The following is a 26,740-nucleotide window of genomic DNA, read 5'->3' on the forward strand; positions in this document are numbered from 1 at the left end:
CTGCCCGGCACCGGGAGGAGCCGTGCGCGCCCGTCCCAGGTGAGCGGCGCGGGCTCCCACGGGCACGCTCTGCCCGCCGAGATGGCCGGCGGCAGGACAGCGCGGTGGGACGGCGCGGTGCCGCGGCGCCGGGAGCTGCTCCCCCCGCCCCACCCCGATCCCCGGCACATCTGGATTTTGGGCGCCAGTCCCGGCTTGCCAGTGCTGCCTTTGAGCCCTGCGCCCCGACAACCCCTTACTGTACTTTATACTTGCCAGCTATAACAAATCTCGTAACGTGAGCTACTGACCTTGATGGTGAGTGTGAGCAGTTATGTTTTGTTGTTTTCTCTCTTGCTTGGTTGGGGCTGCTGTGAGAGAGGGTGTCTCTGAGGCATACTTTCCGGCCTCTCTTACACTCGGACGTGCACACCTCCTCTCAAACACTCTTCTGAGCGCTCTCAGCGGGAAGGTTTGTCCACACCTATTAATCCTCTCTCAGTGTCCAGCTTCTTGTTAGTAGCAGCTGGTTGCATGTTTTTTGCTTGTTCGGACGAAACGGTTCAAGAAACGACTCATATCAACTCTTGAGAAATGTCTCTATTTTTTTGTACACTTTCTTTCTTTTGATGTTTTTATTAATTTCCCTTACTTAAAAAACAAAACACCTGTCGTCCCGTAAAACATTTCACATCTCCCCTTGCCTGTTCTTAGAGTGTATGTATCTGTGGGACTGAACTAAATGCATGCACTGTAGTAGTTGTACTGGTAGCAGTAGATGTAGTTGTAGAACATGCATTGTTGAGTTGATATTATAGGTATCATCAACGTGAACTAGCGTGGCAGTTAAAAGCATAGCCTTGGTCTGATTGAAAGCTTAGGGCTATCAATACAGCAGAGAGCTGCTGACGGCTTGGATCCATAGTACCGTATTTGTTAAATCCCATTATCCGGAAGTTTAAATTGAAGCCGGCTGTAGGCAACCTACACCCTCTGTACAAGAACCCGCACATGCTGTTACGTTGATAGTAAATTTGCCACATTATTTTTTTCAAATTAAACCCCCTAGGAATTAAAATGCTGACTATAACTATATTCTCTTATTTTTATTTTGTATTAAAAAGAACTTAAGATATTTTTAAAATCATTTTACAATCATGGTTTCTTCATCAGCCTGTTACTCGTCCATATTAGCCCATAGAATCATTCGTTGGCAGTCGTAGACCAGATGTGCCAAACGCAAATCACTCCATTTGGGTTTCTAAATAATACCGTGTGCGTGAAGCAGCTTCCCGCAGACTATCCTGAGACACGAGGCAATTGTTTTTAGGTCATAAACCTTAAATCTTGTTATGCAACAGAGACTCTGAGCTAGCGGTGGGTCGTACTCATTGCCATGTCACCCAGCTTAAGGGAACATTTTTAAATGAAGATTTAACATTTCATAAATACCAGCGTGAGGAGTTCGAGGCAAGTTCATCGTCTTTGCCATTGAGCCAGCGAGTGTCTTTGCTTCTTGTGCCCAGGTTTCTGTGCTCAACTTTTAAAATCCTTTTGCAGAGGAAGCTGCAGTCAGTAGGTTTAACAGATGGTAATTGAGATCCCGAATTAGGCTTTTGTTTATTTGCTTAGTTCGTTGCTTGTCAGAAAACATCCTGCTGGGAGTAGAAAAGATACTGTATGGCATGGTCACACCTTCCCTCCTCCCCGCGCCCTCCAGCCGTCCCCGCAAACCAGATGTGCCGAGCTGGAGCATCTTCTGCTCCGCCGGGGGTAGTCAAGGCAGTCTTTAGTGCTCTTACTCCGGCAAGCGCTGTCAAAGGAAATAAAATATCCGGAATGGGCTTTCAAAATGTAATTAAGGATTTGTATCCGCTCCTTACCTCTAATAGAACATAAAGTAAATCAAGCAAACAGCCGCTTGGATGGGGCTGACGCGACGCAAGCCTGCGCAAGGCAATCCGAGCCACCCCTGTTACTTTCCTTATTGCTACGGGGGAGCTGAAACACTTGTGTGTCAAGGGGGAGAATAATTTCCCCCTTAGATCTCAGTCTGCCAGGGAGTCGGGGGGACCCACTGTTTAATGTGCCAAGCGTATGATGGAGTGAGGAGTGTATCTAAAAGTCAGCAGAGCGACAAATTGCATGGGGTTTAGGAAGCCTTGTCTTACACTTAAAGAAGGTGCTCTGAAAATTTAATCTTGTCATTAGGCACCCATAGTGTTAGCAAATTACGGCCATAAAAAGTGGGACGAGGGTTGGTCTGCGTGTGTGGAGGGAGAGAAGCCACCAGCGGCTCACAGAAATGGCGTAAGGAGGAGCGTTTCAAAGATCCAGCGATGAACCAATTTGGGATTTATACGGCCCATTGAGAGGACTCCCTTGTGGCACGGCAGCTCTGAAGGAACTGCTCTCCCTCTTTTATTCTACTATATAAAAGTACATAAAGTTTAATCCAAGCTATGTAATCTCAAAAGCCAGAACCTAACAAGTGGACCACTTGAGAGCAGCAAGCGGGCTGAAATTTCTCACTCCGCTGGAACCGCCGGGAATTACGTGACAGAGCCTGGCGGCTGATGCATCAGAAAATTAACGGCTGCATCAGAGTTTATCTTTTGCTTATCTTCATAGCGGAGGCAGTCCGTGCCGGAGAGCATTGCAGGCGGCCCAGCAGGGAGGGTGAGGCGGAGGGACCCCGCACCCCGTGGGGCTTCGGTGAGGGGTGGACACAGAGACAGATGTCGCATATTAAACAGAAATAAGAGCAGCCGGGCTCTGCACGGAGCACCTGCCTGAGCGGTGAAGACGCCGTGCGCCTCTGGTTAGCGTAGTGCAGCTCTAGAGGAGGCCACTCTGCGTTTCCGTGGGTGCTTTTGGCCTCGGTACTGGCAACATCCTCTTACTCTGCGAGTACTACAGTTACTTTCCTGACTACTACCTCAAATTAAAAAAAAAAAAAATAATAATAATAAAAGGGGAGTCATTTCTGTTTCAGTTCAGAAGTGCTGTGCTGGTCCGGGGTGGGAATCACACAGGTCCTTTCCACAAAGCAGGCTACACGCAAAAACGGTTTGTCTTATTTTACTGTAGGGTGCTACTTTTTGATTTATTTTGTCCGCGAGAGACTGAGCTCCCTGCAGTGCCCAGTAGAAAATTCAGTAGATCTAAAACAATTTGCTGCTGCTGCTGTTAGGCCTTGACCACAGCGGCGGTCGTTTTACAGGGCTCCTGGCTGAAGTCTATTGTGGTTAAAACACATCAGCTTTAATCAATAATTTTGTAATAGAAAATCTCGCGCACTTGATAAATCATCTCCAGCGCAATTAGTGACCACCTCTGAAGTGCAGGCTTAAGTACAGCGGAAGTTAATCTTTAACGAATTTAGCGGCTAACTTTTAATAGTCTTTTCAATCAGGAGAATTATTTTCAGTGGGAAAACACTCCTCGGCAGAGCTCATCCCGGTGTCCCGGCTGCTGCTCTTGACCCACGGCAAGCGGTGACGGCGCGGACGCTGCCGCTGCCTGGCGTCGCGGCCGGGCTGGACGCCTGCAGGGACGGGCTCGCTGGTGCTCAGGACCACAGCCACCCTCGCCGGGCAGCCGCGCTCCAGCCCCGCAAAACTCTGCGACGGCCCGTTACCCGTGTTCGGTTCCCTTTCGCCCGGCGGCAGCGGAGGAAAGGAGCTCTTGGCCGGTGTAATTAGACTGCGTTCCGCACAAGAGGCAGACGAGTCGTTGCGAAGTTTGAAACGGGACCTTCAGCCTGAGCTCTCCAGTGCAATGAGACACTCGAGCGCACAAGCACGTCTCGTGCATTTTAATCACTAAACGTGTAAAGGACGCGCTGAGCTGAGGTAACTTGCCCGTCTGGCAGCAGGCGGGGGCTGTTAGCCATTAGTGGGACAACTACTAAATGGGACACAGAGCGTGTTTTACTGACGTATTGTTGTGAGTATTTTCATGCTGATTCTCTCCCCAAATGCTTTAAAAGTAAATACATAATTACAGTTATTTTTTTCTCTCTCTCTCCTTTCTGAAATAGAAAGCTGAAAAAGAAGCAGTGGAGTTTTTCCTTGCAGCAGATGTTAGCATGCATCTGGCTCTGGATTAGCTTGAGGAGCATGGTGGATTAGTAGTTGCCAGAGAACGCAAAATTGGTCTGCAGGTATATAAACTTGAGCTATTTAAAAATAATAAACTCACACAGCTTGGTCTTTGTGAGGGTGTTTCCCGATAGGTAAGAGAAGAGACCAGAGACCAGAGCTTTGTGCCGTGAGGACTCCCAGGTGGCTGTGCCCAAATCCTGCCCGCCCGAGGGGCTGGGGTGTTAGCGGCCGGCAGCGGAGCCGGTGCCACCAGCTCTCCCCCAGGCACCGCGTGGTGGGCAGCAGCTTCTCTCGGTGTTTCCTCATCGTTGAGCTGAGGTTTTGCCTTTAGGGGGGTGTTAGTACCAGCCGCACGTCCCTTGCTGGGACGTGGCCTTGGCACCTGGCTGGCCGGGCAGGTCTGCTCAACGCGCCCAGCACCTCTCTCTGGGCAGGCGCCTGGTGCGGATTCTCCCGCAGGAGAGGATCCCTGCACAGAAAGCACTGGGGTTTTGGGGGCTGGATTTCTCTTCTGTTACCTGGATAAGCCCCTGTGCTCCCGAGCATCCAGCCAGCCCGCAGGGGTCCATCGGCAGTGGGAAGATGCCCCCCGGGCAATGCCCTCCCGCTGCGGCGACTTAAAATATGCAGTGAAAGAAGGACCCGGTTTTGTTTTAATTTTCCTCCCGTATTGTCTGTTATTGTACAAAAGGCTTCAATTTAAAATTAACAGGAGTGATAGCCAGTTAATGTGGTACAGTGGGAGGCCGGAGTTTCTGTTGCTATGGCAATGGAGTTCAGCTCATTTGTTTTGTAGATGAGTAATTACTACGCAATTAGAGTAGGCTAAAAATAAAGGGGCCTTTTGTTCCCTGTTACTCATTAATATTAATAAAAGACCTGTCCGGGCTGTGGTAAACAATTAATGCAGATGTGGTTGCCCACAGTAAAAGTAGCAACAGCTTTCGTGTTACCCGGCGCGAGGTGAAAGCACTGCCGTCGCCTGTCTCAGCTCTTCCTTCATTTTAAATAGAAAAATTATTAGGGAGAAGTCAGCGTTAGCACAGCATCACGAGCTTTAGCCCTTATTTGCCAGTTGCATGGATGGTAATAAGTGTTAAAGCTTAATGTGCAGACACAGGCAGCAGGTACAGCGCTGGGGTCAGATGCTGCGAAACAGCGAGCATCCGCAGCCCTCCGAGTTGTGTGCGAGAGAAACACAATGGCAGCAGCTCCCTGATGCAGAAATCTCTTCATTTATTCCGCCCCCCCCCCACCGATCGCGGCGTTGCCCAAGGGAGGGCGCAGGGCCGTGCCGCTGCCGGTGCTCTCTCCGGTGAGCAGCACCGGCTGTGAGATGCTCGGCTGTAAGAGCCAGGGCTTGAGCAAAGAGCTTGCCCGAAAACCCGAGCACGTGAAAGTGCGAGCGTGGTGCTGCTGAAATGGCTCCGGTGCAGCACGTTACAAGCATCGAGCGCCAGAAAAGAGCGGAAGAAAACAGCCCCAAGCATTTGACGCGAAGTACGTAAACGTTAAAGCACGCCAGATTTCAGATTAACTGCAAAACCAGTTAAATGGACAGAGAAACCTGTTAGGACGCTGACTAAGGGGACGGAGTTTATTTACCTCTCTGTTTTATTTGCTTGTCTCAACACGGCCCTTGCTGGCGGGGAGGAGCAGCTCAGAGCCGGGCCGTGGCCGGCCCGGTGGGCACGGCGGGGCCGTGGGGCGGTCACCCCCCTCGCCATGGCCCTGGGGTGCTCGGCATCCCTGGAAAACGCCACCAGTACGGCGGAACCTCTCCGACGGGCAGCAAAGGCACCCGGGTGCCCCCGACCCGAAACCCTCGAGTGCCATGCTGGGGGGCAGGTTGCGGACAAATGGGAACCGCATCCCTCCCAAACTGTTTAACTAATGGAGGGAAACGTAGCACAGCCTTTGTAAGGTCGACATTTGTTTGTTGTTAAGGATCTAATTAGAAACATGAGAGGGAGCTGAATGGCTGCTTGCTCGGCTAATTAGCGACATGCACGAAGACCACTTTGAACTTCAAGGACACAAAGCTATTAGCGCTTACATCAAAAATGGATTAAACTTCTGTGCTTTTATAATGATTAAAGATGAGCCGCTCGAGAGGAAATCCTTTTGTAAGGCTGTGACAAGAGCTGGCTCCCTGATTGCAGCTTCTACAAGCGAAGCTTTGTGTGGCCTCCGTGTAGCGCTCGGCCCAGCGCGAGAGTGACACCGCTAACTTGCAATATGGAAAATGTGATTAGGCAATAAATATTGATCGCTGGCAAAAAATTACAGCCAGGCTGGAAAGTGCATTTATTTGTCCTGCTACGTAACTGCAGGACTTAGAAAAGCTGGGCTCGAATACGTTGAATTTTGTGTCTTTTCTTCTGCAAATTGGTGCACGTCAACGGCTTCCAGACGTGGCTGATGCTTCGGGTGCGATAACCGCAGTATTTAGCAGAAGCAGGTGCTCTTGACGTGCCCGCAGCATGCACGAGGGGGACAGCGGTGGGCTTTTAAAACACCTGCACCAGTTGAATTTTTAGCTTGCCCACGCTTGTGGAAACCGCCCAGCTCTTGCTCTCTGCTCATCTAAAGTAGCTTAGCAGTTGCTTTTTGTGTCCGTGCCACCTGCTCGGCATCTGTGCTGGTGCCGGAGCCGAAACCCCCGTGCTGCGCCGCGGAGGGAGGGCGCTGGGGCCGCGGCAGGAACGGTCGCCGCAAGATCCCAATTGCCATTATCACGCCGATGTGTCCGGCTCGGTTCCTAGCGGCTCGGACCGCTGCGAGGTGCGGGGTCTGAGGGGTGTGAATAATCGTCGGCAGCCCCGCGCGGGGGCGAGGACGGGGCTGGGCAGCGCTCCCTCCCCGTGCTCCGCTCGCTTCCAGCGGTAATTGCTGAGCCGGGAACCTGCTCGCCACCCACTGCTTTCTGTCGTTATCCTTGCGATATTTTGATGTGTGAAGCCGTTTCCGAAGGGGCTGCAGAGGCAGAACAACCTTTTAAAGTGTGACTGCAGATAGGAAATAATGTACAAATAGTACCTTGTTATGGCAGATAGCTGCTCTCAGTGTCTCTTGGCCTCATCACCACTTATTTTACTGATGAGCCCGACAGTTGTTTTATTTTATGTTTTTCCCTGCAGGGCCAATATAGCTGCGGGGGAGGGACAACTGCTGCCACTAACCCGGGGCTGCCTGGCTGCTCCCCATTACAGACCTGCGTCAGGGGTGACAGGGAAGGCACAAAGCTCGCAGTTTGATTTTCCAGAGTCAGGGCTGAACCGGCTGTCATAAGCAAAATATCTACAGCTTTTCATACTTGCAGAGGAGCTCTGTCTGCCACGGGCTTCTTACAGAGAGGTGTTTGCTTTTCAAGCCTGCTTGGGAAGAGCAGGAGCAAAGTGCTGCGCCTTGCGGGTCCCCGCGAGAGATGTACTAAATGGCACCTCTAATTGTAACGCTGGGTTTATTTGTTTTTCTGGTTTGTCTCCCACTTTCTGTTTCAGCTAGTTGGGAGCTGTTTGCACGTTGTTACTCTCCAGAATATCTGTGTGTTTCCAGCTCATTATTTCTGAGACATTTTTGAGTCTGAGCATTGATCTGAATTTGAGGTGTGCCACGTGTGGTCTCAGACATAAAATAACACTGTATGTCAAAGCACAGATACAAGAAAGCGATGCCTCCGATAGTTCAAGCCTGACCACAAACGGACGTGTTTGTGCCTCTAGCTGGAGCTGTATGCGGTGATCGGTATAGAAAAAAAAAAAAAAAAAAGAGTCTGAAAGTGAGCATTTAATTTTCAGTGCTATGCCTGCGTGCTCTTGCAGCCGGGATAGGCTACCGAGAACCAGCAGCACCGACGTCTTATTTCAGACTGACGTTAATTTGTACATCCAGTCTTGGGTAAATCACATCTCGGTTGTTAGCATCTCTGAAAAGCAAGGTACAAGCCCCCATTAGCTTCAGCCGTGAATGCACAAAGAATTAGCTTTGGCCAAGCTGTCTGTAACATGGGTGCAGTGCTAGCTAATGATATTTAGAAGCCTCTAAGCACTAATGATCTAAGATTTGCATGAGGTGCTGAAGTTTTCCAGCAGTCCATACCGTGGCTGGTTATTTAAAGTATCAGCATCACACTGTGACTGCCGGTCTGTTAGTCATGCACGCTACAATTAGTGCTCATGCTTCAGGACACATGGGATCCCCAAGGAAGGGCGAGATCTTCCCTGCACCAGTCACCATGGTTTTACTGTAATGTCCTCTGCAGCGTTTGCGCTTGGGTTGTTGTAAAGGCAGTACAGCAGGCTGGAACGCTTGGGTAAAGATGGTATTCCTTCCACGAAAATCTTCTCTTAAAATCCAGCAGTAACTCCCAAGTGACTCAAATTAAATGCCTCCGGACTGTGGCGTAGTTCCCTGTCCCAGCCGGGCTGCTCGGGACCCAGCTTCACAGCTCTGCTGAACCCATCGTGGGCAGAAGGACGGGCTGCAGCGTGTTCAGATAAATACTTTCCGCTCACTGCTGCCGACGGGACCGGGGTGCCCGCTCTCCCATCGGCTCACCGCGCCGGGCTGCTGCCAGACGGCACCTCCCTGCCCTGTCCTCCCCAGCCCCTGCCCGTTTCCATCCCTGTCAGCAGCGTTCAATGTTATTATATCATTTACTCCTTCGAGCTGGAAGATGATGTTTGCAGCATGTTATATGAATTTTTCATAAAGATAGAAAAACAGCCTAATCTTGTGAGCTTTGAGTCTTGGTAGTGGGTAATGGCTTTGATTTAAAGCATTTTGTCTTAATGATAGTTATATTGAAAATTTCCTGCTGCTTTCAAGCACGTGTAGTTATTATCATAAACATTGATGGTAGAAATGCCTGCCAAATTGTGCGTGGCTGTTTATGGTAGATGAGAGAGTCATCCAGAAATTAGAGCGCTGGATCAACAAGTTGTCGAGAAGCCTGTTTGCACAGAAAGCCACCCTGGGGCCAGTGGGACAAGGCAGGAGCGAGGAGAGCCTTGGAGGAAAGAATTGCTGGAGATGACCGGCACTGGGTGTGGAAAATACTCGGCGTGAGATTAAAAGCGAATTTCTGGCGAGGAGGAGCTGCTTTAGAAGAAGTTGAGGAGTACGGAGGGAGGGCAGTCCCTTGCCGGGCAGAGGATTCGGGTGCTCTGCCCCAGCCGTCGTGCCGGTGGCCGTGCAGTGTGAGCCCTTGTATTTGCTCCGCTTGAAAAAATTAATAACCTGATGCATAAAGCATGCATATTTACAGGGGGATGTTTCATTCTTTTTCTTTATGCGTGTCGCTCTGTCCCCCGTGTGGTGTTAGATAACGGGATCTGCTTTCTGGGGAGCACCCCCATCAAAAGGTGGCCTGTCTGTGGCTGGATTCTGCCTCCAGCTGCACCAGAAGAGCCACTTTTCCGTGTGGATTGTTGCCCAGGGATAAGGAGCCCTCTCCGGGAAGGTGCAGGAGGCAATCGAGTGCCACGAGACGGGTCTCTGGGAGCGCTGGTTTAGCACTGACCAACACACACCTTGGGGCGAGCCCGTGCAGCCGTGGGGTCCCTGCCGTGTCCCTGCGGGATGCAAGCAGGGAATATGGGCGCCTGCGGATGGGGAGAAGCTGGGGCAGCTCCAGCCGGCTCCGTTCTGCTCTCAGCTGCTCTCTCAAGTGCAAAACGTATTTCTGGCTGTGATAACAGGGCACTGTATCTCATCCTGAAGCATCCTGCCTCTTCTCAAAGAGGAAATCCAGTAAATCAAGTGGTGGTTTCTTTCAAATTTGAGGGTTTTTTTGCCTGTGCACCATGGCTGGGAAGGCAGCCACAAGTTTCTCTAACGGTGTTTTGTACCATTCTTCACCTTTTTTTTTTTTTTTTTTTACTTTTGAGATATTCATATCTGTTAAGTGTTTAAAAAAAGCAAAACCATATTAGTAAACGGTGAAGAGGCTTCTGTAGGAGCCAGTCCTCCCCCCACAATGGTGTTGGAGTGTTTGGGGTTTGGTGCTGTAGGAGAGGGAAGGGTGTTGTCACAGAAGGCTCGATGTGGACTGGGGGGCAGCGATCCCCATGCAGTGCTTGTCTTACACCTCTGTATGTATTTCGCCTGGTTTGTTTCCTTTGCAATACAGTGTACTTTAGTGGTGCTTAAAATCATTGCTTTGTCATCACGTCTGATTTAGTAGGCCCCTTAGGACTGACCGTCAGCCCGGTACCATGCAAGTTCTTGTAGGGCAGTAATGTCCAAATCCTTTCTTTTCCCTTTCCCTCCCTCTTTCCTGTCACCATTCATGGCCGAATTGAGTTTATTTGGGTGGGATTCCAGCATCCAACTTGTTGTGCTTTCCCCAGCTGGCCTCTCCGCCCCCGCAGCGAGGCGTTTGGATCCTCGTTAGTGTAATACGCCGTTGGCTAAGGCAAATGTCATAATGAATCCTGACTTAGAAATTTCTCAAGAGTTCACCGAAAGAGAGTTTATCTTTCAATAGTGACCTTTCTCGTTGAACGTGGATTAATATATGAGCAGGGTCTGTGTTAACATGGCAGTTTGCAGGAGAAGGCACTTGATAAGCGAGCTCCAGCGAGCTCCGTCCTTGCTCCCAGCAGAGCGTTTTGTAGCCCCGAGCCTCCTGCGTGAACCTGGGCTGCCAGGAGCGTTTCAGGCTCCAGCTCTCGGCTCCTTGACATAAATCACGTGTTGTCTGAACGTTGCGTTGAGAAGCATTTTACACGCGTGTTAAATGTGGACAAAGACGGCTCCGCTAAAGGACACCAGGATGAGTTAGTAATAAAATAGCCTTGCTCGTTGAAGCACTGTCTTGAGGTTATGGATGCTTTTTTAAAACTCTCTCCAAATTCATATTTATTTTAGCAGAAAGACTTTCGGTAGCTTCTCCTTTGAGGAGATGCAGCTTGGGCGGGGGCGAGGCTGCAGTGAACGTGCATTGTTGCCCCAAACACGTCCCCGAGATGAGACCCTGCATGCAGGTGCGTGCTGCAGCAGGGAAGTACAGCAAACCCTGGCTTTTGCCGTACCGAAACCTGGCCGCTGTAAATACTAATCGCTGGCAATGGTTTGTGGCAAGGCACCGAGTCTAAGGTCCTTTTATCCATTTCCAGCCTTGTCAGCAATGGCATTTCTCTGTCTCCCCCATCACCTCTGGAAGATGGAGGCAGTACCGATGTTTGTCGTGGCTCTCCCAGCCCCCCCTTCAGACAAGGTCCAGCTCTTGCTGTGCCAGCCGTGCACAGCAGATCCCAACTCCACCTTCACCGACACTTTGCATTTAAAAAAAAGCCTGTTCTGGGGCTGCTTTATGAACCCACATTTGCTTCAGCTTCTCATGCCCCATCTTGCTTTCCCTCATTGCTTTTCAGTGCTCCTCAAGCCTCCATGGTGCTGGGCAGTGTACAGCCCGAGGCTCCCCAAAACCCGTCCTGCTGGCCTGCAGGCAAACGTTCACTTACTGGTCAAATTCACAGGCTCAGAGCCTTTTCCATAAGACAAACCACAGCAAATTCAAAGTGAAGCAAACAAGACATTAAACTTCCTTGTTCCCATCACTGCCACATCTCTTGGCTTCTGTCTCTTGATCTCCATCGGCATAGGAAGGAGCTTCTGAAACCCAGAGGATGGGGGTTAGTTGGGGCTGAAGAAGATAAAAGTTGGTTAGCCACAGACACATCTAATCTTTTCCGCATCTCTCCCGACCTTGATCTATCACAGGGCTTCCTGGTGACAACTTGGGATTGCAAATTATGCGTAGAGGAAACCCTTGAGTTGGAGGCACTTAGCCACAGTCTCAGAGCTGTGAAAACGTCCGGCGCAGGATGGTTTCCTGTGCAATTGGTTGGTGAATTGGACCTGAACCTTTCAGAGCATGTTGGAAATGGGTACTTTGACTGCCAGGACTTCTGAGTTGGAAGGGGAGGAGATGGCCCTGCCGACCCCAGGCAATGCTGAATCAGTCTGATGGGTCCTCCCGACAAACCAAAGTCAGGAGATACTTGGTCAGCTTGGCCAGTACCTCTGCTGGGACCAGGCAACAGGTCGGTCTTTGCTCCTGGTCTCTGTTGACCGGCATCAAGCCATGGTCAGTGGTTCCTTCCCCTCTCCTGGGACAGCACAGTCCCCTGGAGGTTTTTCAGCAACGTGCTTCTGAACGTCTGCCCTTAATTATTTCCCGTTCTGACTTCAGGATGCTGGTGGCCGGGGGAAAGTCTCAGATTCCTTCCAGCCTGCCAGGCATTAATCTTAATGCTCTGTGATTCCCACAGCTCACAGCAGCCATGGCTCTTGGACAGGTTCTGCCTCCTCCAGCGACTGAGCTGACATCAGGAACTTTGTCATAAAGCTACATGTCTCCAAAGAGTCTTAAGTTTTCTTTGACGAGTAAAACAGTATCTTGAGTCTGGAGGATTTGGGGGGGGGGGGGGTTCTTCATTTTAGTCTTGGATTATTCCAGGTTTGTGTAAAATAAATTTGTTTCCAGGTATTTCGTACCAGAACGCATCGTACTTTGCATGTTGGGGAAAGTTGTTCAAGGTCCCTTTGCTGTTGTTTCAAAGCGATGGTAAAAGCGCCTCTGGCTCCAGGTGAGCTTACGTGCAGCTATTGTAGGAAGACAAGTATTTAGCAACTCACCATGGCTGAGTGGATCGTTAAAATGTGGCTTTCTGAGGAGTGCTTAGCCTCCTCGTAATTATGAGAGCTTTCCTGTTTCATTTATTGGGTCTGGAGCAAAGCGTCAGCTCTGTAAAAGCTTCCAGCCCTTTCTATACAGTTTTCCGAGCAGCTGTTCAGCAGACGGCGTGGAGCGGTGCCGGGGTGTCCCCAGCCTCCACGCGGCGGTTCCCGGGCGATGGACCGCCGGGCGTGCTTTTGGCACGGCCGTTTTTCCGCAGGCAATCCTGTGAGCGGTGTGGAGTATTCAACCGATGTTCAGTAGATAGAAAATCACCTTTTTCTTGCATTACGTACCCGCAGTCAGAAGGGCTTTTGAATAACCAGTTGCCAGCGCTTTCGGCATGTATGAAAGCCGGTATTTCCAATCTTCTTAGAGATGTAAACGGCTGGGGCGGGATGTCTGGGGGGACAGAGCCTCTCTCTCTGGCTCCTCAGTCTCCGTTTGCTGTTCTCTTTGCAAGGTTTCAGGACATGGCAAAGCGGGTCCCGCAGCGTACGTCTGTCTGTGCCGTTCGCCACGGCATCGCCACGGCTCGTCGGCCCGTGCCGCGTTCTGCTCCTCCCCGCGGTGGAACCGGCGGCCGGCGGCTTTGGGCATCGCGCGGGCAGTGGCTTGGGGCCGAGGCGGTGGCGGTGCAACAGGCTCCCCCGGCGCTGCCACAGGGCTTTGCGGGAATATTTTACTAACAGAATCCCCCCCACACACACCCCCCTCGCCTTGCCTCATCCTTCTGCCGTGCTCCTGCCTTTGCTTGGGCCGGCCAACTGGGTTTTGTGTGTGACTTGGCAGTAAAACTCGCATCCATTTTATTGAACCAGAAGGAAGAAAAGGGAAAAAAAAGTGCTAGCTTAAAGTAATAAAAGGCTTTTGAACATCTCAGCTGGATATTTTTCTTCATGAGTGAGAAGGCCAAATGTTATCTTGACATTTAATCTTTAATAATATAAAAAGGCGCTTCGTTTGCCAGTGAATTCCAAAATCTGTTTACTCTCTCATGCCTTATTTCTTTTAACTTGCTAGCTGAGATGTCCTACTTACTTTCCCCTGCTACCAGTTCAGAGCTGCATTAAATCATTTATTTTGTAAAATTCACTTCCCTGTCATCGCAGAGCCGACAGCTGCTGGGTTGACTTTTTTTGACCGGCTAATTCATTCCTTTGAAAAACGGGGACCTCTCGGGATAGCGGTGCAGGGGGAAGGGGCCAGGGCGGGAGAGACGGCGGCCCAGCGCCAAATCCAGGCTGTGCCCACCGCAGCCCACCTAAGGCGCTGGCAAAGCCTTCCCTCGGGCTGCCCTTGTCGAGGGAGCCGGGCGTTCTCCCGGGCTGGTTTCCGTCCCCGGTAAAACCCCGCAGTCGGTCAGCGCAGCTCTGACCTGCGGGCCAGCGGCAAGTCTCCGTGTGCTCCCAAAGGACCTTGCAAGTGCCACTCAGGTGTAGCTCCAGCTTCCCGCGGGCCATTTCCATCCAGCTCCTCCTAGTCCGCTAACTTTTCTTTTGCATTGAAACTTCTTACTCATAAATTTTACATCCGAGAGCAACTGTGAGAAATGCCAGAAGCCTGATCATCTAACATGCTTTAATATCTAAATTTATTCTTTAGTATCATTCTTATTTACATTGTTTTTCTGTCTCAAAAAAAAAAAAAAAGGGAGGAAAAAAATAAAAATTTTCTTTTACTTCCACATTAGGAGGTGAGTTGTCATACACCCTCTGGAATTCTTTTTTGCTTTTGATCTTTATTTATTTGTTTAATTTTGGTTGATGTCCCAAGCATGGTTTTGGAGACGAAGGTAAGTCTTCGTTCTCCAAATCAAAAGGAAAAAGATTCAATAAAACAACACTCTCCTTGGTCATATTAAAAAAAAAAAAAAAATTCCAAACTGTTCCATTCCATACCATTAAAAGAAAAAAAAAAAAAAAATCACCTATTGAACTATTTCTACAGCTTACTGATTTAAAAGGGCGGGTTTTTTTCAAAAGTATCGAATGGATCCAAAAACGATTTTCCTAGACGCGATTGAAGTTATTTGCTGTCAACATTTTAATATCAATATTACCACAATGTGTAGTCTCAAACTAGTTCCTTTGTAGTTTGCATGGGATGTGAATGCTGTCTCGGCGTGCCCAGACCTAGAGAACTTGTTACTACTGCATGAGCATCAAGTCAGATGTTGAAAAATACCTATTATATTTTGTGATAATTTGGTGAAAATGAGCACCTCCAGTCTCTGGTTGCAGTAGTGTGTTGAATGATTGTTCTTTTTTTTTTATATATATCCATATATATATTTTTGGAGCTCTAAGCTTCGTAGTAGTACGGGCTGACTCTTATCCAGTACTTGCTCTCCTATCGCATGGCCTTGGTTAAGTGTTAGAAGTTGGGCCTAGGCTGTTTATTCTGGTGTTTGGCTTTGTAATAACGGTGCATGCCCGGCGTCTGGCCTCATACCCAGCTTTATTCTCTGCACACCAGTCTTGAATAGCTACAGTGCTCAACCGAATTTTGGCGCACCCGCTTCCCCGGCAGGCTCCAACCCAGCCCGACCCGGAGGCTTCCCCGGGGCCAACAGCCCAGGGCCCGTCGCGGATCTCTACGGCACAGCCAGCCAGGACTCCGGCGTGGGTAACTACATAAGCGCCGCCAGCCCGCAGCCGGGCTCCGGCTTCGGCCACGGGATCGCCGTAAGTACCGCCGGCGCCAGAGCCGCCGACCCCGCTTCTGGGTCCAGGGTGGGGTTGGTTGGTTTCTTTCGTTGGTTAATGACATCGGAGCGGTGGTGGTGGGTGGGTTACGTTGGGGTTTTTGGGGTGGTTTTTTTTTTTGTTAACGATGACCTGACGGCGAGCGTAGCGCCTTGCTGCCGTAGCCTGATAGAGCCGCTCCGGTTACCAACTCGGCTGGAAAGGCTTGTCTGGCGCCTCCCGCGGCCCAGACGTGACGCATCTCAAAAGGAAATAATAATAAATAAATAATATTAATCATAATTTATAATAATAATTCATATTATTATTTTACATAATAACATAAAACTCAATAATGAGGGGCTTTAAAGTTCCTGCGTATTATCCGTACGGGCTTTATGTCAGCCCAACCACCCGTCCCGGCTGATGCGCCCGTTTGCAAACGACGCACCGGTCCTGGCTCCTCAACGAGCAAAAAGCGGCTCGTTAATTTGGCCGGCAGGACCCTGGGGTTGCCCACAGCCACCCCAGCGAGGGGACAGCCGTCCGTCCTGCTCCCCTTCGCCCGTGCCCGCGACGGCAGCGTGCCCGTGGAGCTGGCGTGCGGAGACCTCCTGGGTCGCTCCCAGCCGCTTACGGCATTGCCGACAGTCCTTAAAATCTGCAGGTTACGAGTAAGTCGCTACCGTTTTGTTGTCAAGTCGTTGGAAAAGTGCCTCTTTAATGCCGCGTGGGTCTGCAGTCTCACTAATGACGGGCGATGGAGATTTGCTTAACAAAGCTGCATGCTGTTTTTCAGATCGCGCTGTTTTACCTGTGTGTGTTAGCATGAATGCGGTTGGACCTCTTTGGTGGCTGTCAGTCTCCCGAACAGAAAAACTGCAACTGAAGTTGTTTCCCTTTTTGTAGTAAAACGATGAGATTTTTCCTCTTGTACAATAAACATGGCAAAGTACAGAGGGCTCCCCTCAGATCCCTCAAACTGAGTGGAGAATTTCACTCTCTGACCGAATTGGATGAGTGAGGGGAGCAGGAGCGTAGTGCAGACAAAGTTCCTGAAATTGTATTATTTTTATTGCATAAGCAACCAGTACCCAAAAAGACAAAAAAACCCCTGCTGCCTCCGTTTGTGCCCTTGTGCTCAATTCCCGTCCCGGTCCTGCCCCTCCCGTGGTCACGCCGGGGACTTGACAATCCCTTCGGATCAATTCTAGTACTAAACGCAGAATATTATTGCTCTGCTAAGAGCTACATCAATTTAAACTGCCATCTCTCACCACTTACAACACCTCTTATTTCCATTTTTCACCTAAAGAAGAAGACCTGTTTGTTCTTGAAAACTCGGGCACTTTGGCCTCAGCAACATCCCGATTTTTCAAGTAATGGGATACGAGGTACAAGGCTGGGTATCCGGATTTGTCTGCACTAACACTTCTCCAAAGAACGATTTTGTATCATCTGACTCGCAGATTGGCAGCCTCTTAATTTCCCCCAATAACTGCAAAGAATCCCGTAGCTTTTTTTACATATATATTTATTTAACACTCTCCATTTACTAACCCTGGTTTAAAAATAAAGAAGGGAAAACCCAAAGCTTATTCTTGCAACTGGGGGAATGAGAAGATTATGGTCTTGGAAAGGTACCGTAGGGTTCAGCACACCAACTCACTGGTGACCAGAAAATACCTATTCATGCTGGCAACACAGTCTTTCAAGTCCTTTGATAATTTCTTGCCAAAATTAATAATCATCTGTTCCCATGTATAGAGCACTGATGAACTTAACAATTGTACAATTTTAGGGACCTTTGATTGCAACGGCTTTTACAAATGGATACCATTGAAACGTTACACATGGTTGGTTGCCATCTCACTTGGAGGTATTACAGTATATACCATTTGTACTTTGTGCTAAACTACCATCTCCCCTATATTTACTTTAAGTGAACAATTTTTTATCTTCATTTCGTCTTTCCTTGGCCTTTAATCATTCCTTTCTGTGATTTATGTTATTCAAATCAATCTCACGGGTTGGAAACTGGAAGACAGATCGGGAGCTAAACCCCCCCAAAAGTCACGTTTTCATACTCGGGACACTTAGTGCAATGGTTTGGAGAGGCAAAAGCCCCGCAGAAAAACCAGCAATCCCAGAAGCCTGTGGGGAAGCAACCGAGGGCCAGCCGACAGCATCCCGATGGGGATTATAGATCTGCTACCAATGCACTGGTCTAAAAATAGGCGAGCCCCACCGCTTTATTACAGAGAAACCATCATTCTTAATTAAGTGCTGTACCAAATATTACAGCTAAAAGATAACATTGTAACTAGTAACCATAGAGCAATTATCAAGATTAAAAAAAAATTAAACCTAAGCAAATTAAATTAAAGACATTACCTGAGTAATGCATCCTTGGATCACTGCCAGTTTCCTACCCTTTGAACTAAGCTCAAGTTAATTAAATGTTTAATTTTTGTTTTAAATTTTTTTGGCCTTTGGCTTATTCATCTTTGCAAACAAATATTCTTACACTGAGAATAGAGTAGATTAGAAAAGTCAGTCAATGAAAAACAGAACTTACCACATTAAATGGCACAGGTTTACCTCTAGAGCTCTTAGTCCACACAGACAAATGTAATGCGTGTGACAGATTTTTTTTCTCTGCCTTTTGCCCAGCACTACCTGATCAATGTCACATGTTTTACGTTCAAAATCAGTGTATGAAATCAGAATTGCAGTTAGTCAAGGGGCTGGGAACTGTGGGAAACGTTTGGAGGCTTTAAATTATATAAAAATAGATTTATACCTAAATACTAGCGGATAAAGGGGTTTTCTATTTACTCTTCATCTACCCACATCCACCCAAGATTACCTGAAATCGTTCCGTCAATTAATTTGCTCCACCAAGTAGTATTTTTATGGGAAAGAAAGAAGTGGCATAAGCACTCTTGCTTTAATCCCAGTTATTATTTGCACATATCACTGTATGTTCACGGATCAATTTGTCAGAATCCTTCATGTTTTCTGGGCCGTCAGCCTTTGTAATGACGAGGTGGTACACAAAGCTGGCTGGAGACCTAGGCAGAACATCATAATTCACGCTAATAACGCTGCAATGAAGACAGCGTTCATCAGATTAATGTATTGTAATCATTTTACAGTTACCACAACACATCAAACTGTAACCATCATTTACTGGCCAGTATTAAGACTCAAACCATTAATGACTTAAAAACAGAAAGTGCTTTTAATGTTGCTCATTACTAATTAAAATAGATTTTGAGAGGAGGAAATGAGCCTTATTATTAATTCCTCAAGGACGACCGAGTTTGAAATTTTTATTGCGGCGGTGCATCCCGACGCATCTGGTCCCTCGCCCACCCCGGCTGCCCCCGCTCCCCGGGGCAGGAGATGAGGATGAGGATGAATTTGGCCGAGCCGCAGGTCCCCGGGGCAGGAGATGAGGATGAGGATGAATTTGGCCTTTGGCCGAGCCACGGGTCCCCGGGGCAGGGACCGGCCGTTCCCGCAGACCTGCGGGGTGCTGGTGGGACCTCGCCCTGGGCATGGCCGTTTGGGGATGGGTTTTGGAAGTCACCCCCAAAAACGTGCGACCAGGGTGCGTTCCTCGCCGCAGCCAGCCCTGCGAGCGGCTGCCTGCAGAGCTAGTCCCCTAATATTTATTTCCTTCTCAACATTAAGCACCGGCAGGAGCAGAGCATTAGAAGCTGAAGCCCCCGTTATAAAATACATCGTCGCCGCTGCAGTGTGCCCGTGTAAAAGTTGTTACCTTTCAAGTACTTCAGCTGTGCCTTTAGAAAAAACTCATTTTACCGACACCGTGTAAATTCCTGGCGTAACAGATGCCCGAGGAACGGTTTTTGTCCTTCCGATATATCAAGTCGCATTTTATTGTTCCTAAACCAGAGTAGCACACAGCTAACCCCAGCCCGCCTGGGAAGGCACTGCCTGCCTGAAGTCCGGGCTTAGCTGGACTCCACGGGGATGGAGCCGGAAAGTCGGAGCAGTAAATACGTTAAATGCGCTCTCCCACGGCGGCAGTCCCAGGAACGCCTCCGCATTTCAGCCGTTTCGCTCCGGATTCCCCCTCGGTGTGGATCTGAGCGCGCCGCGGCTTCGCAAAGCGTTTGCAAACACTCGGGGCGGGGGGGTGTTAACAAAAATCCCGCTCGCCCCGCGTTAACTCTCGCTCTCCTCCGTGTCCTGTGTCTGCCTTCTCCTTCCCGCAGAGTCTCTCTGGATGTCCAGGCAAGACGGGGCGAAGTTTCTGAACGGGCCCACGTTTGGGTGATCTCATCAGACTTTGAGCACTACATCATCACCGATAACGCAAACAAACTGGAGGTGGCACTCGACGGACTTAGGTTGTTTAAAATCTCTCTCATCATCTCATGAATCTGCTGTACTATAAAAACAACAGCTTTTAAAAGTATGTATATAAAACCCATTTCTTGTTCGTTTTATTTTCTCGATGGGTTTCCCCCCCCCCCCTCTTTTTAAACCTCTCCAAACCACATTTTTTCGTAGCATTTTGACATAGTCTCGTAGCCGCGTAGTTCTAATTCTTTGTGTATCTAGCAAGAGCCTAACCATAGTGTAACTGTTTATATTAAGGGGTTTCTTTCGTTTTTTCTTTCCCACCTCCCCTCCTTCTCCCTTCTGTTTTACGTAGTCGTTGTTGCTTAAAGGATGCTGAGATGGTGACAGGAGTCTCAGCCGCTGGTGCCGGCTCTGCGGCCGCCGAGGGTGGCGGGGGGAGCAGAGCCGGCGGCGGGCACGGTTTCGGGGTGGCCTTGCAGGGCACGGGGGGCGCGGGTGAGCAGCAGGTTCTCTAGCCCTTCTTTTCGTTTGTGGAGTCTTCGTTAACCTAATTCTATCTATTTTCGGCAATAAGGCAAGGACTACAAACTTTTTGTGCGTCCTTTTTCTATAAGTGCTTTTTTTTGTTGAAAGAGGTGATATAAGGTTTTTTGAAATTGTGACTTCTGAAAAAAAAAAAAACAAACTGTAAATACAATTCCATTAACTACATATAAACTATTAAGAAAGAGAAATACAAACCTATTTTTGTGATGGAGTCAGCCTAAGGCAGTTTCTCTATGAAAATGGAAGAAAAAAAAAAAGAAAGTTGTAGACTTTTTGACCAACTGCCGGAGCTGGCCCGCGGGAGTTAGGAGATGCACACACTGTTCAGCTTGCTCCGTAGGCGTGGTAGACCTTCCAGCTCTCCTAGCGTCATACCAGCATCTTCGCTATCAGACGTGCACAGCTTACAAAGGAACAGTCTAGTGGTATTTTTTTAATTTAAAACCTGCTTTTCCCAAGACTGAAAAAGAAGCTACGATTTTTTCCTATTTAACGCATTTATGGTTCAAAGCACACCTTTATTTTTATTTTTTTTTTTTAGTTGTTGTTGTTTTAAACTAGATCAACTTGCTGTCCAGTCATTTCAGCTGCTCTGGGCACCCTGCGCAGCCCGGGCGGAGGCGAGGTCCCTCCTCCGCGCTCGCCTGCTGCGGGCAGAGCGGCTTTAAAGCTTGCATGGTTACCTTTTTTATCCATTACTTTCTGTATTAACAAATTAGGAAAGCAACTTCGGTTTGGTTTTGGGTTTGGTTTTTTTTTTTTTTTTTTTTTTGGGAATACCTCAGTGCTACAAGTTTCACCCTAGAAGCAACGGAAGATTTTAATTTATTGTAGTTGTAAACAGAATTTTAAAAAAAAATAAAGTATAAAACATCATTGCACTGTGACTGGTAGGGGAAAAACTGACAGTTTCCTATTTGCACATGTTTAATATTTGGCTGTTATATATATGGTCCTCTGTTGGGGGAGGAAACTTATGAAGGATATTTTTTAATTTAATTTTTTTAATATTGGTAAATAGGCCTGCAACAGCAAACTAGAAGTACAACATGGTAGGTGGCATTAAGAACATACTGTAGTGTGGATATATTTCTTCTTTTTTTAACGTAATATTGACAAGTTTTATTAATATTTTTTTAAATTGTTACGTTTATAAATTTGGTACTTTAGGTACAGCCAGTATAAGACACTGAATGCGACATTTGTTAAAAAGAGCTGCTGCACTCCTATTTTTGTAAATTTTACTAACAAGTAGACTAATGTAGACGTTCAATAGACAAGGTAGAGCAAGGCATCTTTAACAAAAACAAGGCACCATACTGCTAACCGAAAGGAGAAAACCTTGTTTTTCTTGTTTTTAAAAAAGAATCATGCTTTTTATGTAATATTTTAGGTTTTTTTCTTATTTCAGAACAACCAGGTTTAAGCAAAATGCTGGACGCTTTTTAAATATTGAGACTTGATCAAGTAATAAAATAAGTAAAACAATTCTTTAAAAAATAAAAACGAAAAAAAAACAACAAACCAAATTCCCTGAAATTCAATGTACCGTCAGGGAATTTTTTATTGATATTTTGTCAATGTTGATGATGTACTGTACTACCAGTTGGTTTTCCTCTCCATTCCCTGTCACCTCATAGAATATTCTTTGTTGATCATTGTTGTATGTTAATAGTGTATAAAATGGCTATCTTGTAAGAGTGCTGTCCTGATGCTAGTGTAGTGAATTTTTCCCCCCCTCTTTCTCTCTTCCTCTTCTAGTACATATTGGTAGGTGTATCGTAATTAAGGTTAAAAATTTAGATGTAGTTATTCAGATTTAGGACCAGTAAGGATAGAACTTTCTCTTATTTAAGAAAAAAATGCTAATAATTTTGGGAAGGTTTTCCTTTTTTTTTTTTCTTTCCTCTTTTCTTTGGTTTTTTTTCTCTTGTTTTTTTTTTGTTTTTTTTTTTTTATTTTGCTGATCTGATGCGGTTTCAACTAACCAAAGGTCTCACAATGTTAAAAATGCTGGCAAACTCCTAAGGCATTTGTAGATCCCCACCCTTGACTTTGAAAAGGGGATGTGCCATACTACCTTAAATGCTAATGCTAGATATGCAAAACTGGATTTTTTTAATTTATTTTTTAAAAGAGGGAGGCACGGTATATTAAAACGATTTTACTAAGAGAAAAAAAAAATATTTTTTTAAGAATGCTCAGAAGAAATTGCTAATCTGTGTGAATATGTTTTAGATGTTTATATACCTTTTGAGAAGTCCCAGTGGCCCATAGCACAAATGTCGTGGAATCCGATATGTTTTGATGTGGCTACCTAGACTAAGGTTCACGTTAGTCCCCCACTCATCTAGAAATCCATTTCGAAGGGGTTTTTTCTTTCCTCTGTTCGTTCGTTTGGGGGTTTTTTGTAAATTTTTCAGCACAAAGGTGCAGCTCCACCTTTGTTTTAGTCAAGCACAGCGAGCGAAGGATCCTTACGAGGGGTGTCGCCCTTTTCTTTCCAAATATCTCAGACGGACCCGCTACCCCCGGAGTGACCAAAAAGAGAGAGATTTCCATCTAGTTGTGTGAAATGGGCGCCCAAAGCACCTCCCCGGCGCGGGCAGCGCCGCGGGCAGGTTCGTCCCCTGCCCGGAGTGCCGGGCACCGCGCCGACCGTGCCGTGGGACGGGTGTACCCCGCACCCGAGGGACATTTTGAGAGGAGCTGTAGGAAGCCACAAAAGCTCGGGTACCCTCCCCCCCTTCAAAATCATGAAGTCCTCTGTGATTGGCTTGATTAAAACGAAGCCTGATCTGTCCTTTTTATTTTTTATTATTTTTTTTTTTCTTCTACTTCATGAATGTTCATTTTAAGTTGAATTTGTAGCTTGGACTTTAAGGTAGCATGGCTCTCTTTGCTGTAAGTTTATTTTTTTTTCCATTGTACAGCAGCGTACCGCTGGTGAATGTTACACATCTTGCTAGGCTAGTTAAACCATTGGGTAATTGTTGGTAATAACGACCTGAAAGGTGTTCGGATTTCTTTTCTTCCCTGCTCTGAAGCCTAGGATGCTGTTATCATCTGTAGTGTGAATGAGGGCTAGCGACTCCAGCCACAGTTACCTTCTTGTTTCGTTTCTGCCATTCACTCAATGCAACATAATTGATAATAAAGCAATATAGTTTACTACATTTTTACTGAAGGCCAGCCATGGTTATGTATGATATTGCATATGAAACTGTTTACAAAAAAAAAAAAAAAAAAAAAACCAACACTAACTCATAGCTGTCTTTTATGCTATGGAAATGTCTCTTGGGTGGAATTTTCTGAATTATTTTTTTTAGTGGTTTGGTTTGTTTTTTTAAGCGAAATAGTTCAAACAGAAAACTGAAGTTAGTGTAAGGTGAAGAGACAGGATGCATCGAAGACACACCGGCAGATCCCGGTCTGCGCACAGACACTGTAGAGTTTCATACGTACAGAATCCAAGTCAAACCCATTGCCGTGTGCGAACACTACGTGAGGAGATTCTGTAAGCTAAGCAATACTTTAATACTGTAATAAAAATTACCAAAAAAAAAAAAAAAAAAAAAAGTAGTTTGAGAAAGTAAATCCTCGTGATCGGTTCTCGGTTCCCAAACAGTCCGACTGTGTTGTCTTGAGAGAGCTCCGTGTCCGAGCAGGGTGAAGCCCCGGCAGCCTGGGGGGAAGCAGGACTCGCCCGTGCGCCCGGCTCTCTGTTCTGTACATACTCGTAACACCACGCGTGGGCTCGTGTGTCGCGTCGACCGTCGTAGGTAGCAAATCCCCGTCATTCTCTGTTGTACGAGGTCTGAACTCCATCAGTACTAGGATGCAAGTCTAAGCATTTCAGGTGGTCATAAATGTACCTAAATAAACTATGGCACAGTGGCAGGCCTAGCCCTTCCTTTTATACTTTAGTATGAACTGATGAGAACTTTGGTAGTGACTTTTTTTTTATATATATACATATATATATGTATCTATATATATCAAGCATCTTTCAGGTCTCTGTGTATGGCTTTCTAAAGCCCTGTTGTAAAATACTATGTGGATGGGGGTCTCTCACATCACAGATGTGGAAAGTATAATTTTATATTTGTATTTTCAAATAAATAAGTTTGTGAAAGGTTTCCATCCTCTACTGTGGTCCAGAAATCAATGTGTTTGTCTGACGAAAAAATACAATAAACTGTTTTGAACAGATCCATGGAGTCCCTTTCATTCGGGGGGCAGGGGGGGAACGTTTATTCCTGGGGCGGGGGGAGCGCGCAGCCCCATCGCCCCTCGCCCCTCCTGCTCCCGGCTGCCGGGGCTGGACCGGCGCATCCCTGACCTCGTCCCTGTCCCCGTCCCCCCGCGCAGGGCTCCCACCCCAGTCCCTCGTGCCGTGCGCTGCCGGGCACCTTTTTGGCATCGCATCCCTGCCCGGGGACCGTGTCCTTCCCTGGAGAAAGCGTCGATAAGGGGGGCAGAGCAGGATCGCTCTACGGCTGCTGCCGACCCCCCCCGCAGACGCGTCAAATTGTCGTAAAAATAACCCGGCACAGGAAACATGCGGTAAAGGACATCGGTGACAAGTGTCACCATTTTTTATGGCTTTCACTCAACCCCGTGTTCCTAACCCGTGTCCGAGGGGGGCTCTGCAAGACTTGCCAGAGGCGAAGAGCTTTACTTTGTGGCTTGGAGATACTTCTGTCTAGGTACCTATCAGGGTATCTATTTATCAGTCTCTGTGTGTCTTACAGAGATTCTTGGGATGGAAAAAAAAGAAAATCCTACCTGCTTTGTCCTTCCCATCCCTTTGGGGGACCGGCTTACCTTGCCTCGGAGGGGAGGGGGCGGCTGGCTGGGGGACACGGAGCAGCGTGCCGTCGGAGGGAAAACAACCACCAAATTTCCTGTAAAGAGCAGCACACCCATCCAAGTGCCTTCGGGGAGATTCCTGCGGGAGGAGGAGGAAGATGAGTCTGGAGGGTTTGTGTTGGTTCGCTCTACAGACCTGGTTTTTGGCTGTGCCAGCTGGCAAGGTGCCGCGGGGAAGGGCAGGAGGGTTTCCCAGCCTGGTTCCTCCTCGTCCCTCCCTAGATTTAAGGTTTCTGAGCAACTTTTATTACCTGGGAAGGCTGGACCCGGCCACCCCCGGGCCCTGCCAAGAGAGGAGAGAAAAAAATTCACCTGGGAAAGAAGGAAAACCAGCCCCAACCTCCCCATCGGGGGCTGAGCTCCGGGTCCCTGCGACAAAAGGCAGCCGAGCCGGGACATGAGCTCGTCCTCTCCGTGGCGGCACAAATCCCGTTCCCAGGAAGGGTGGCAGGTGGGAATATATTCCCCATCCAGTTAGATAAATTCCTCGGCCGTTTATTTTTCTCATTAGGAGCGACGCGCATTGTCTGGCTTCCCACCTTCTTCGCAGCTCAGGAATTTCACCAAAGGATATTTTACTTTGGCACTTGGAATGGACCGGAGCCAGCTTCCCCCCCCCCCGCCCCCTTTTATATCTTAAACATTCTCGTTATTTTGCCGAGGACGACACAAGTTCCCGCCGGGAGGTCGGGATGCGGGTTTGGGCTGGGATGGAGGGAAGCGGTCCAGCCCCACCGGCACCCACAAACCTCCGGGTCCCGGTGGGGGGGACGGCAGCGGGGGGGGGGCTCAGCCGGGAACGTGCCGGTGAAGGTCATCGCGCGGCGGGATGCAGGACGGGCTCCTCTCTGGAAAGCAGTCAACACATCAAGCCCTTAATGGGATTGATGATTAGTGGAGCACCGAGGGGAAAATTAGATTAGAAAAACAAATGAAAATAATTTCGGAAGTAGTGTTTATTCGGGGTGGAAGGAGCTTCCACTGCGAGGGCTGCAGGAAACGATTTGACTGCAATCCAGAAGAAAAGGAGCGCAGGTCTGGAGTACATTAGTGTGGTGGGAGGCCGGGAATAGCAGCCACTTAACCCTGTCATTCAGCAAACATTAGTGAATTATGAGTGTATTATATGTTGGGTTATGTGTTTTGTGAAAAGCCCGGAGGCCCGCTATATCTGCACTAAAATGTTAGCGGGGGTCTGTGTCAAAATGTAAATTTTTATACCGACTCCGGAATAAAAATAAGATTTTGTGTTCGCCTCCCAGCTACTGAAATCAAATTGCAGCCAACATCGGAGTTGTAAAATAAGCAAAAATTTCCCTTCCCTGTCAAATTAGTGCCCCGATAAAGAAAACAAGGGATATAAATGTGATTTGCTTCCTTTCCCTCCTGTCATAAACATTTATGACCCAGCCGTAACGACGGGTTTCAGGAGGCAGCCGGGGCTCTTTGGGGTTTTGCAGTGGAACCCGCGCGGCGGGTGTTGGGAAGCCCACGCCGCGGCACCCACGGGGGACGGACGAGCCCCC

The 26,740-nt window shown here is 48.0% G+C and overlaps 1 protein-coding gene across 17 annotated transcripts in view; it reads left to right on the forward strand.

The window, feature by feature from the left end:
• MSI2 (musashi RNA binding protein 2) overlaps positions 1 to 24,554 on the forward strand; it is a 259,784-nt gene extending 235,230 nt beyond the window's left edge. For 9 of the 17 annotated variants that reach the window (XM_049803455.1, XM_049803458.1, XM_049803457.1 and 6 more), the window contains 3 exons: positions 15,250 to 15,458; positions 17,260 to 17,337; positions 19,706 to 24,554. In XM_049803455.1, the coding sequence (XP_049659412.1) occupies positions 15,250 to 15,458; positions 17,260 to 17,301 (251 nt within the window). In that variant the 3' untranslated portion in view covers positions 17,302 to 17,337; positions 19,706 to 24,554. Of the gene's footprint in view, positions 1 to 359; positions 452 to 15,249; positions 15,459 to 17,259; positions 17,338 to 19,705 lie in introns of those variants that run through there. The other 8 variants (XM_049803463.1, XM_049803467.1, XM_049803469.1 and 5 more) reach the window with 5 other exon arrangements.
• Positions 24,555 to 26,740: the final 2,186 nt, after the last annotated feature.

The sequence above is a fragment of the Accipiter gentilis genome, chromosome 6 (assembly GCF_929443795.1).
Source record: "Accipiter gentilis chromosome 6, bAccGen1.1, whole genome shotgun sequence".
In the NCBI taxonomy this organism is placed as follows: Eukaryota; Metazoa; Chordata; class Aves; order Accipitriformes; family Accipitridae; genus Astur; species Astur gentilis.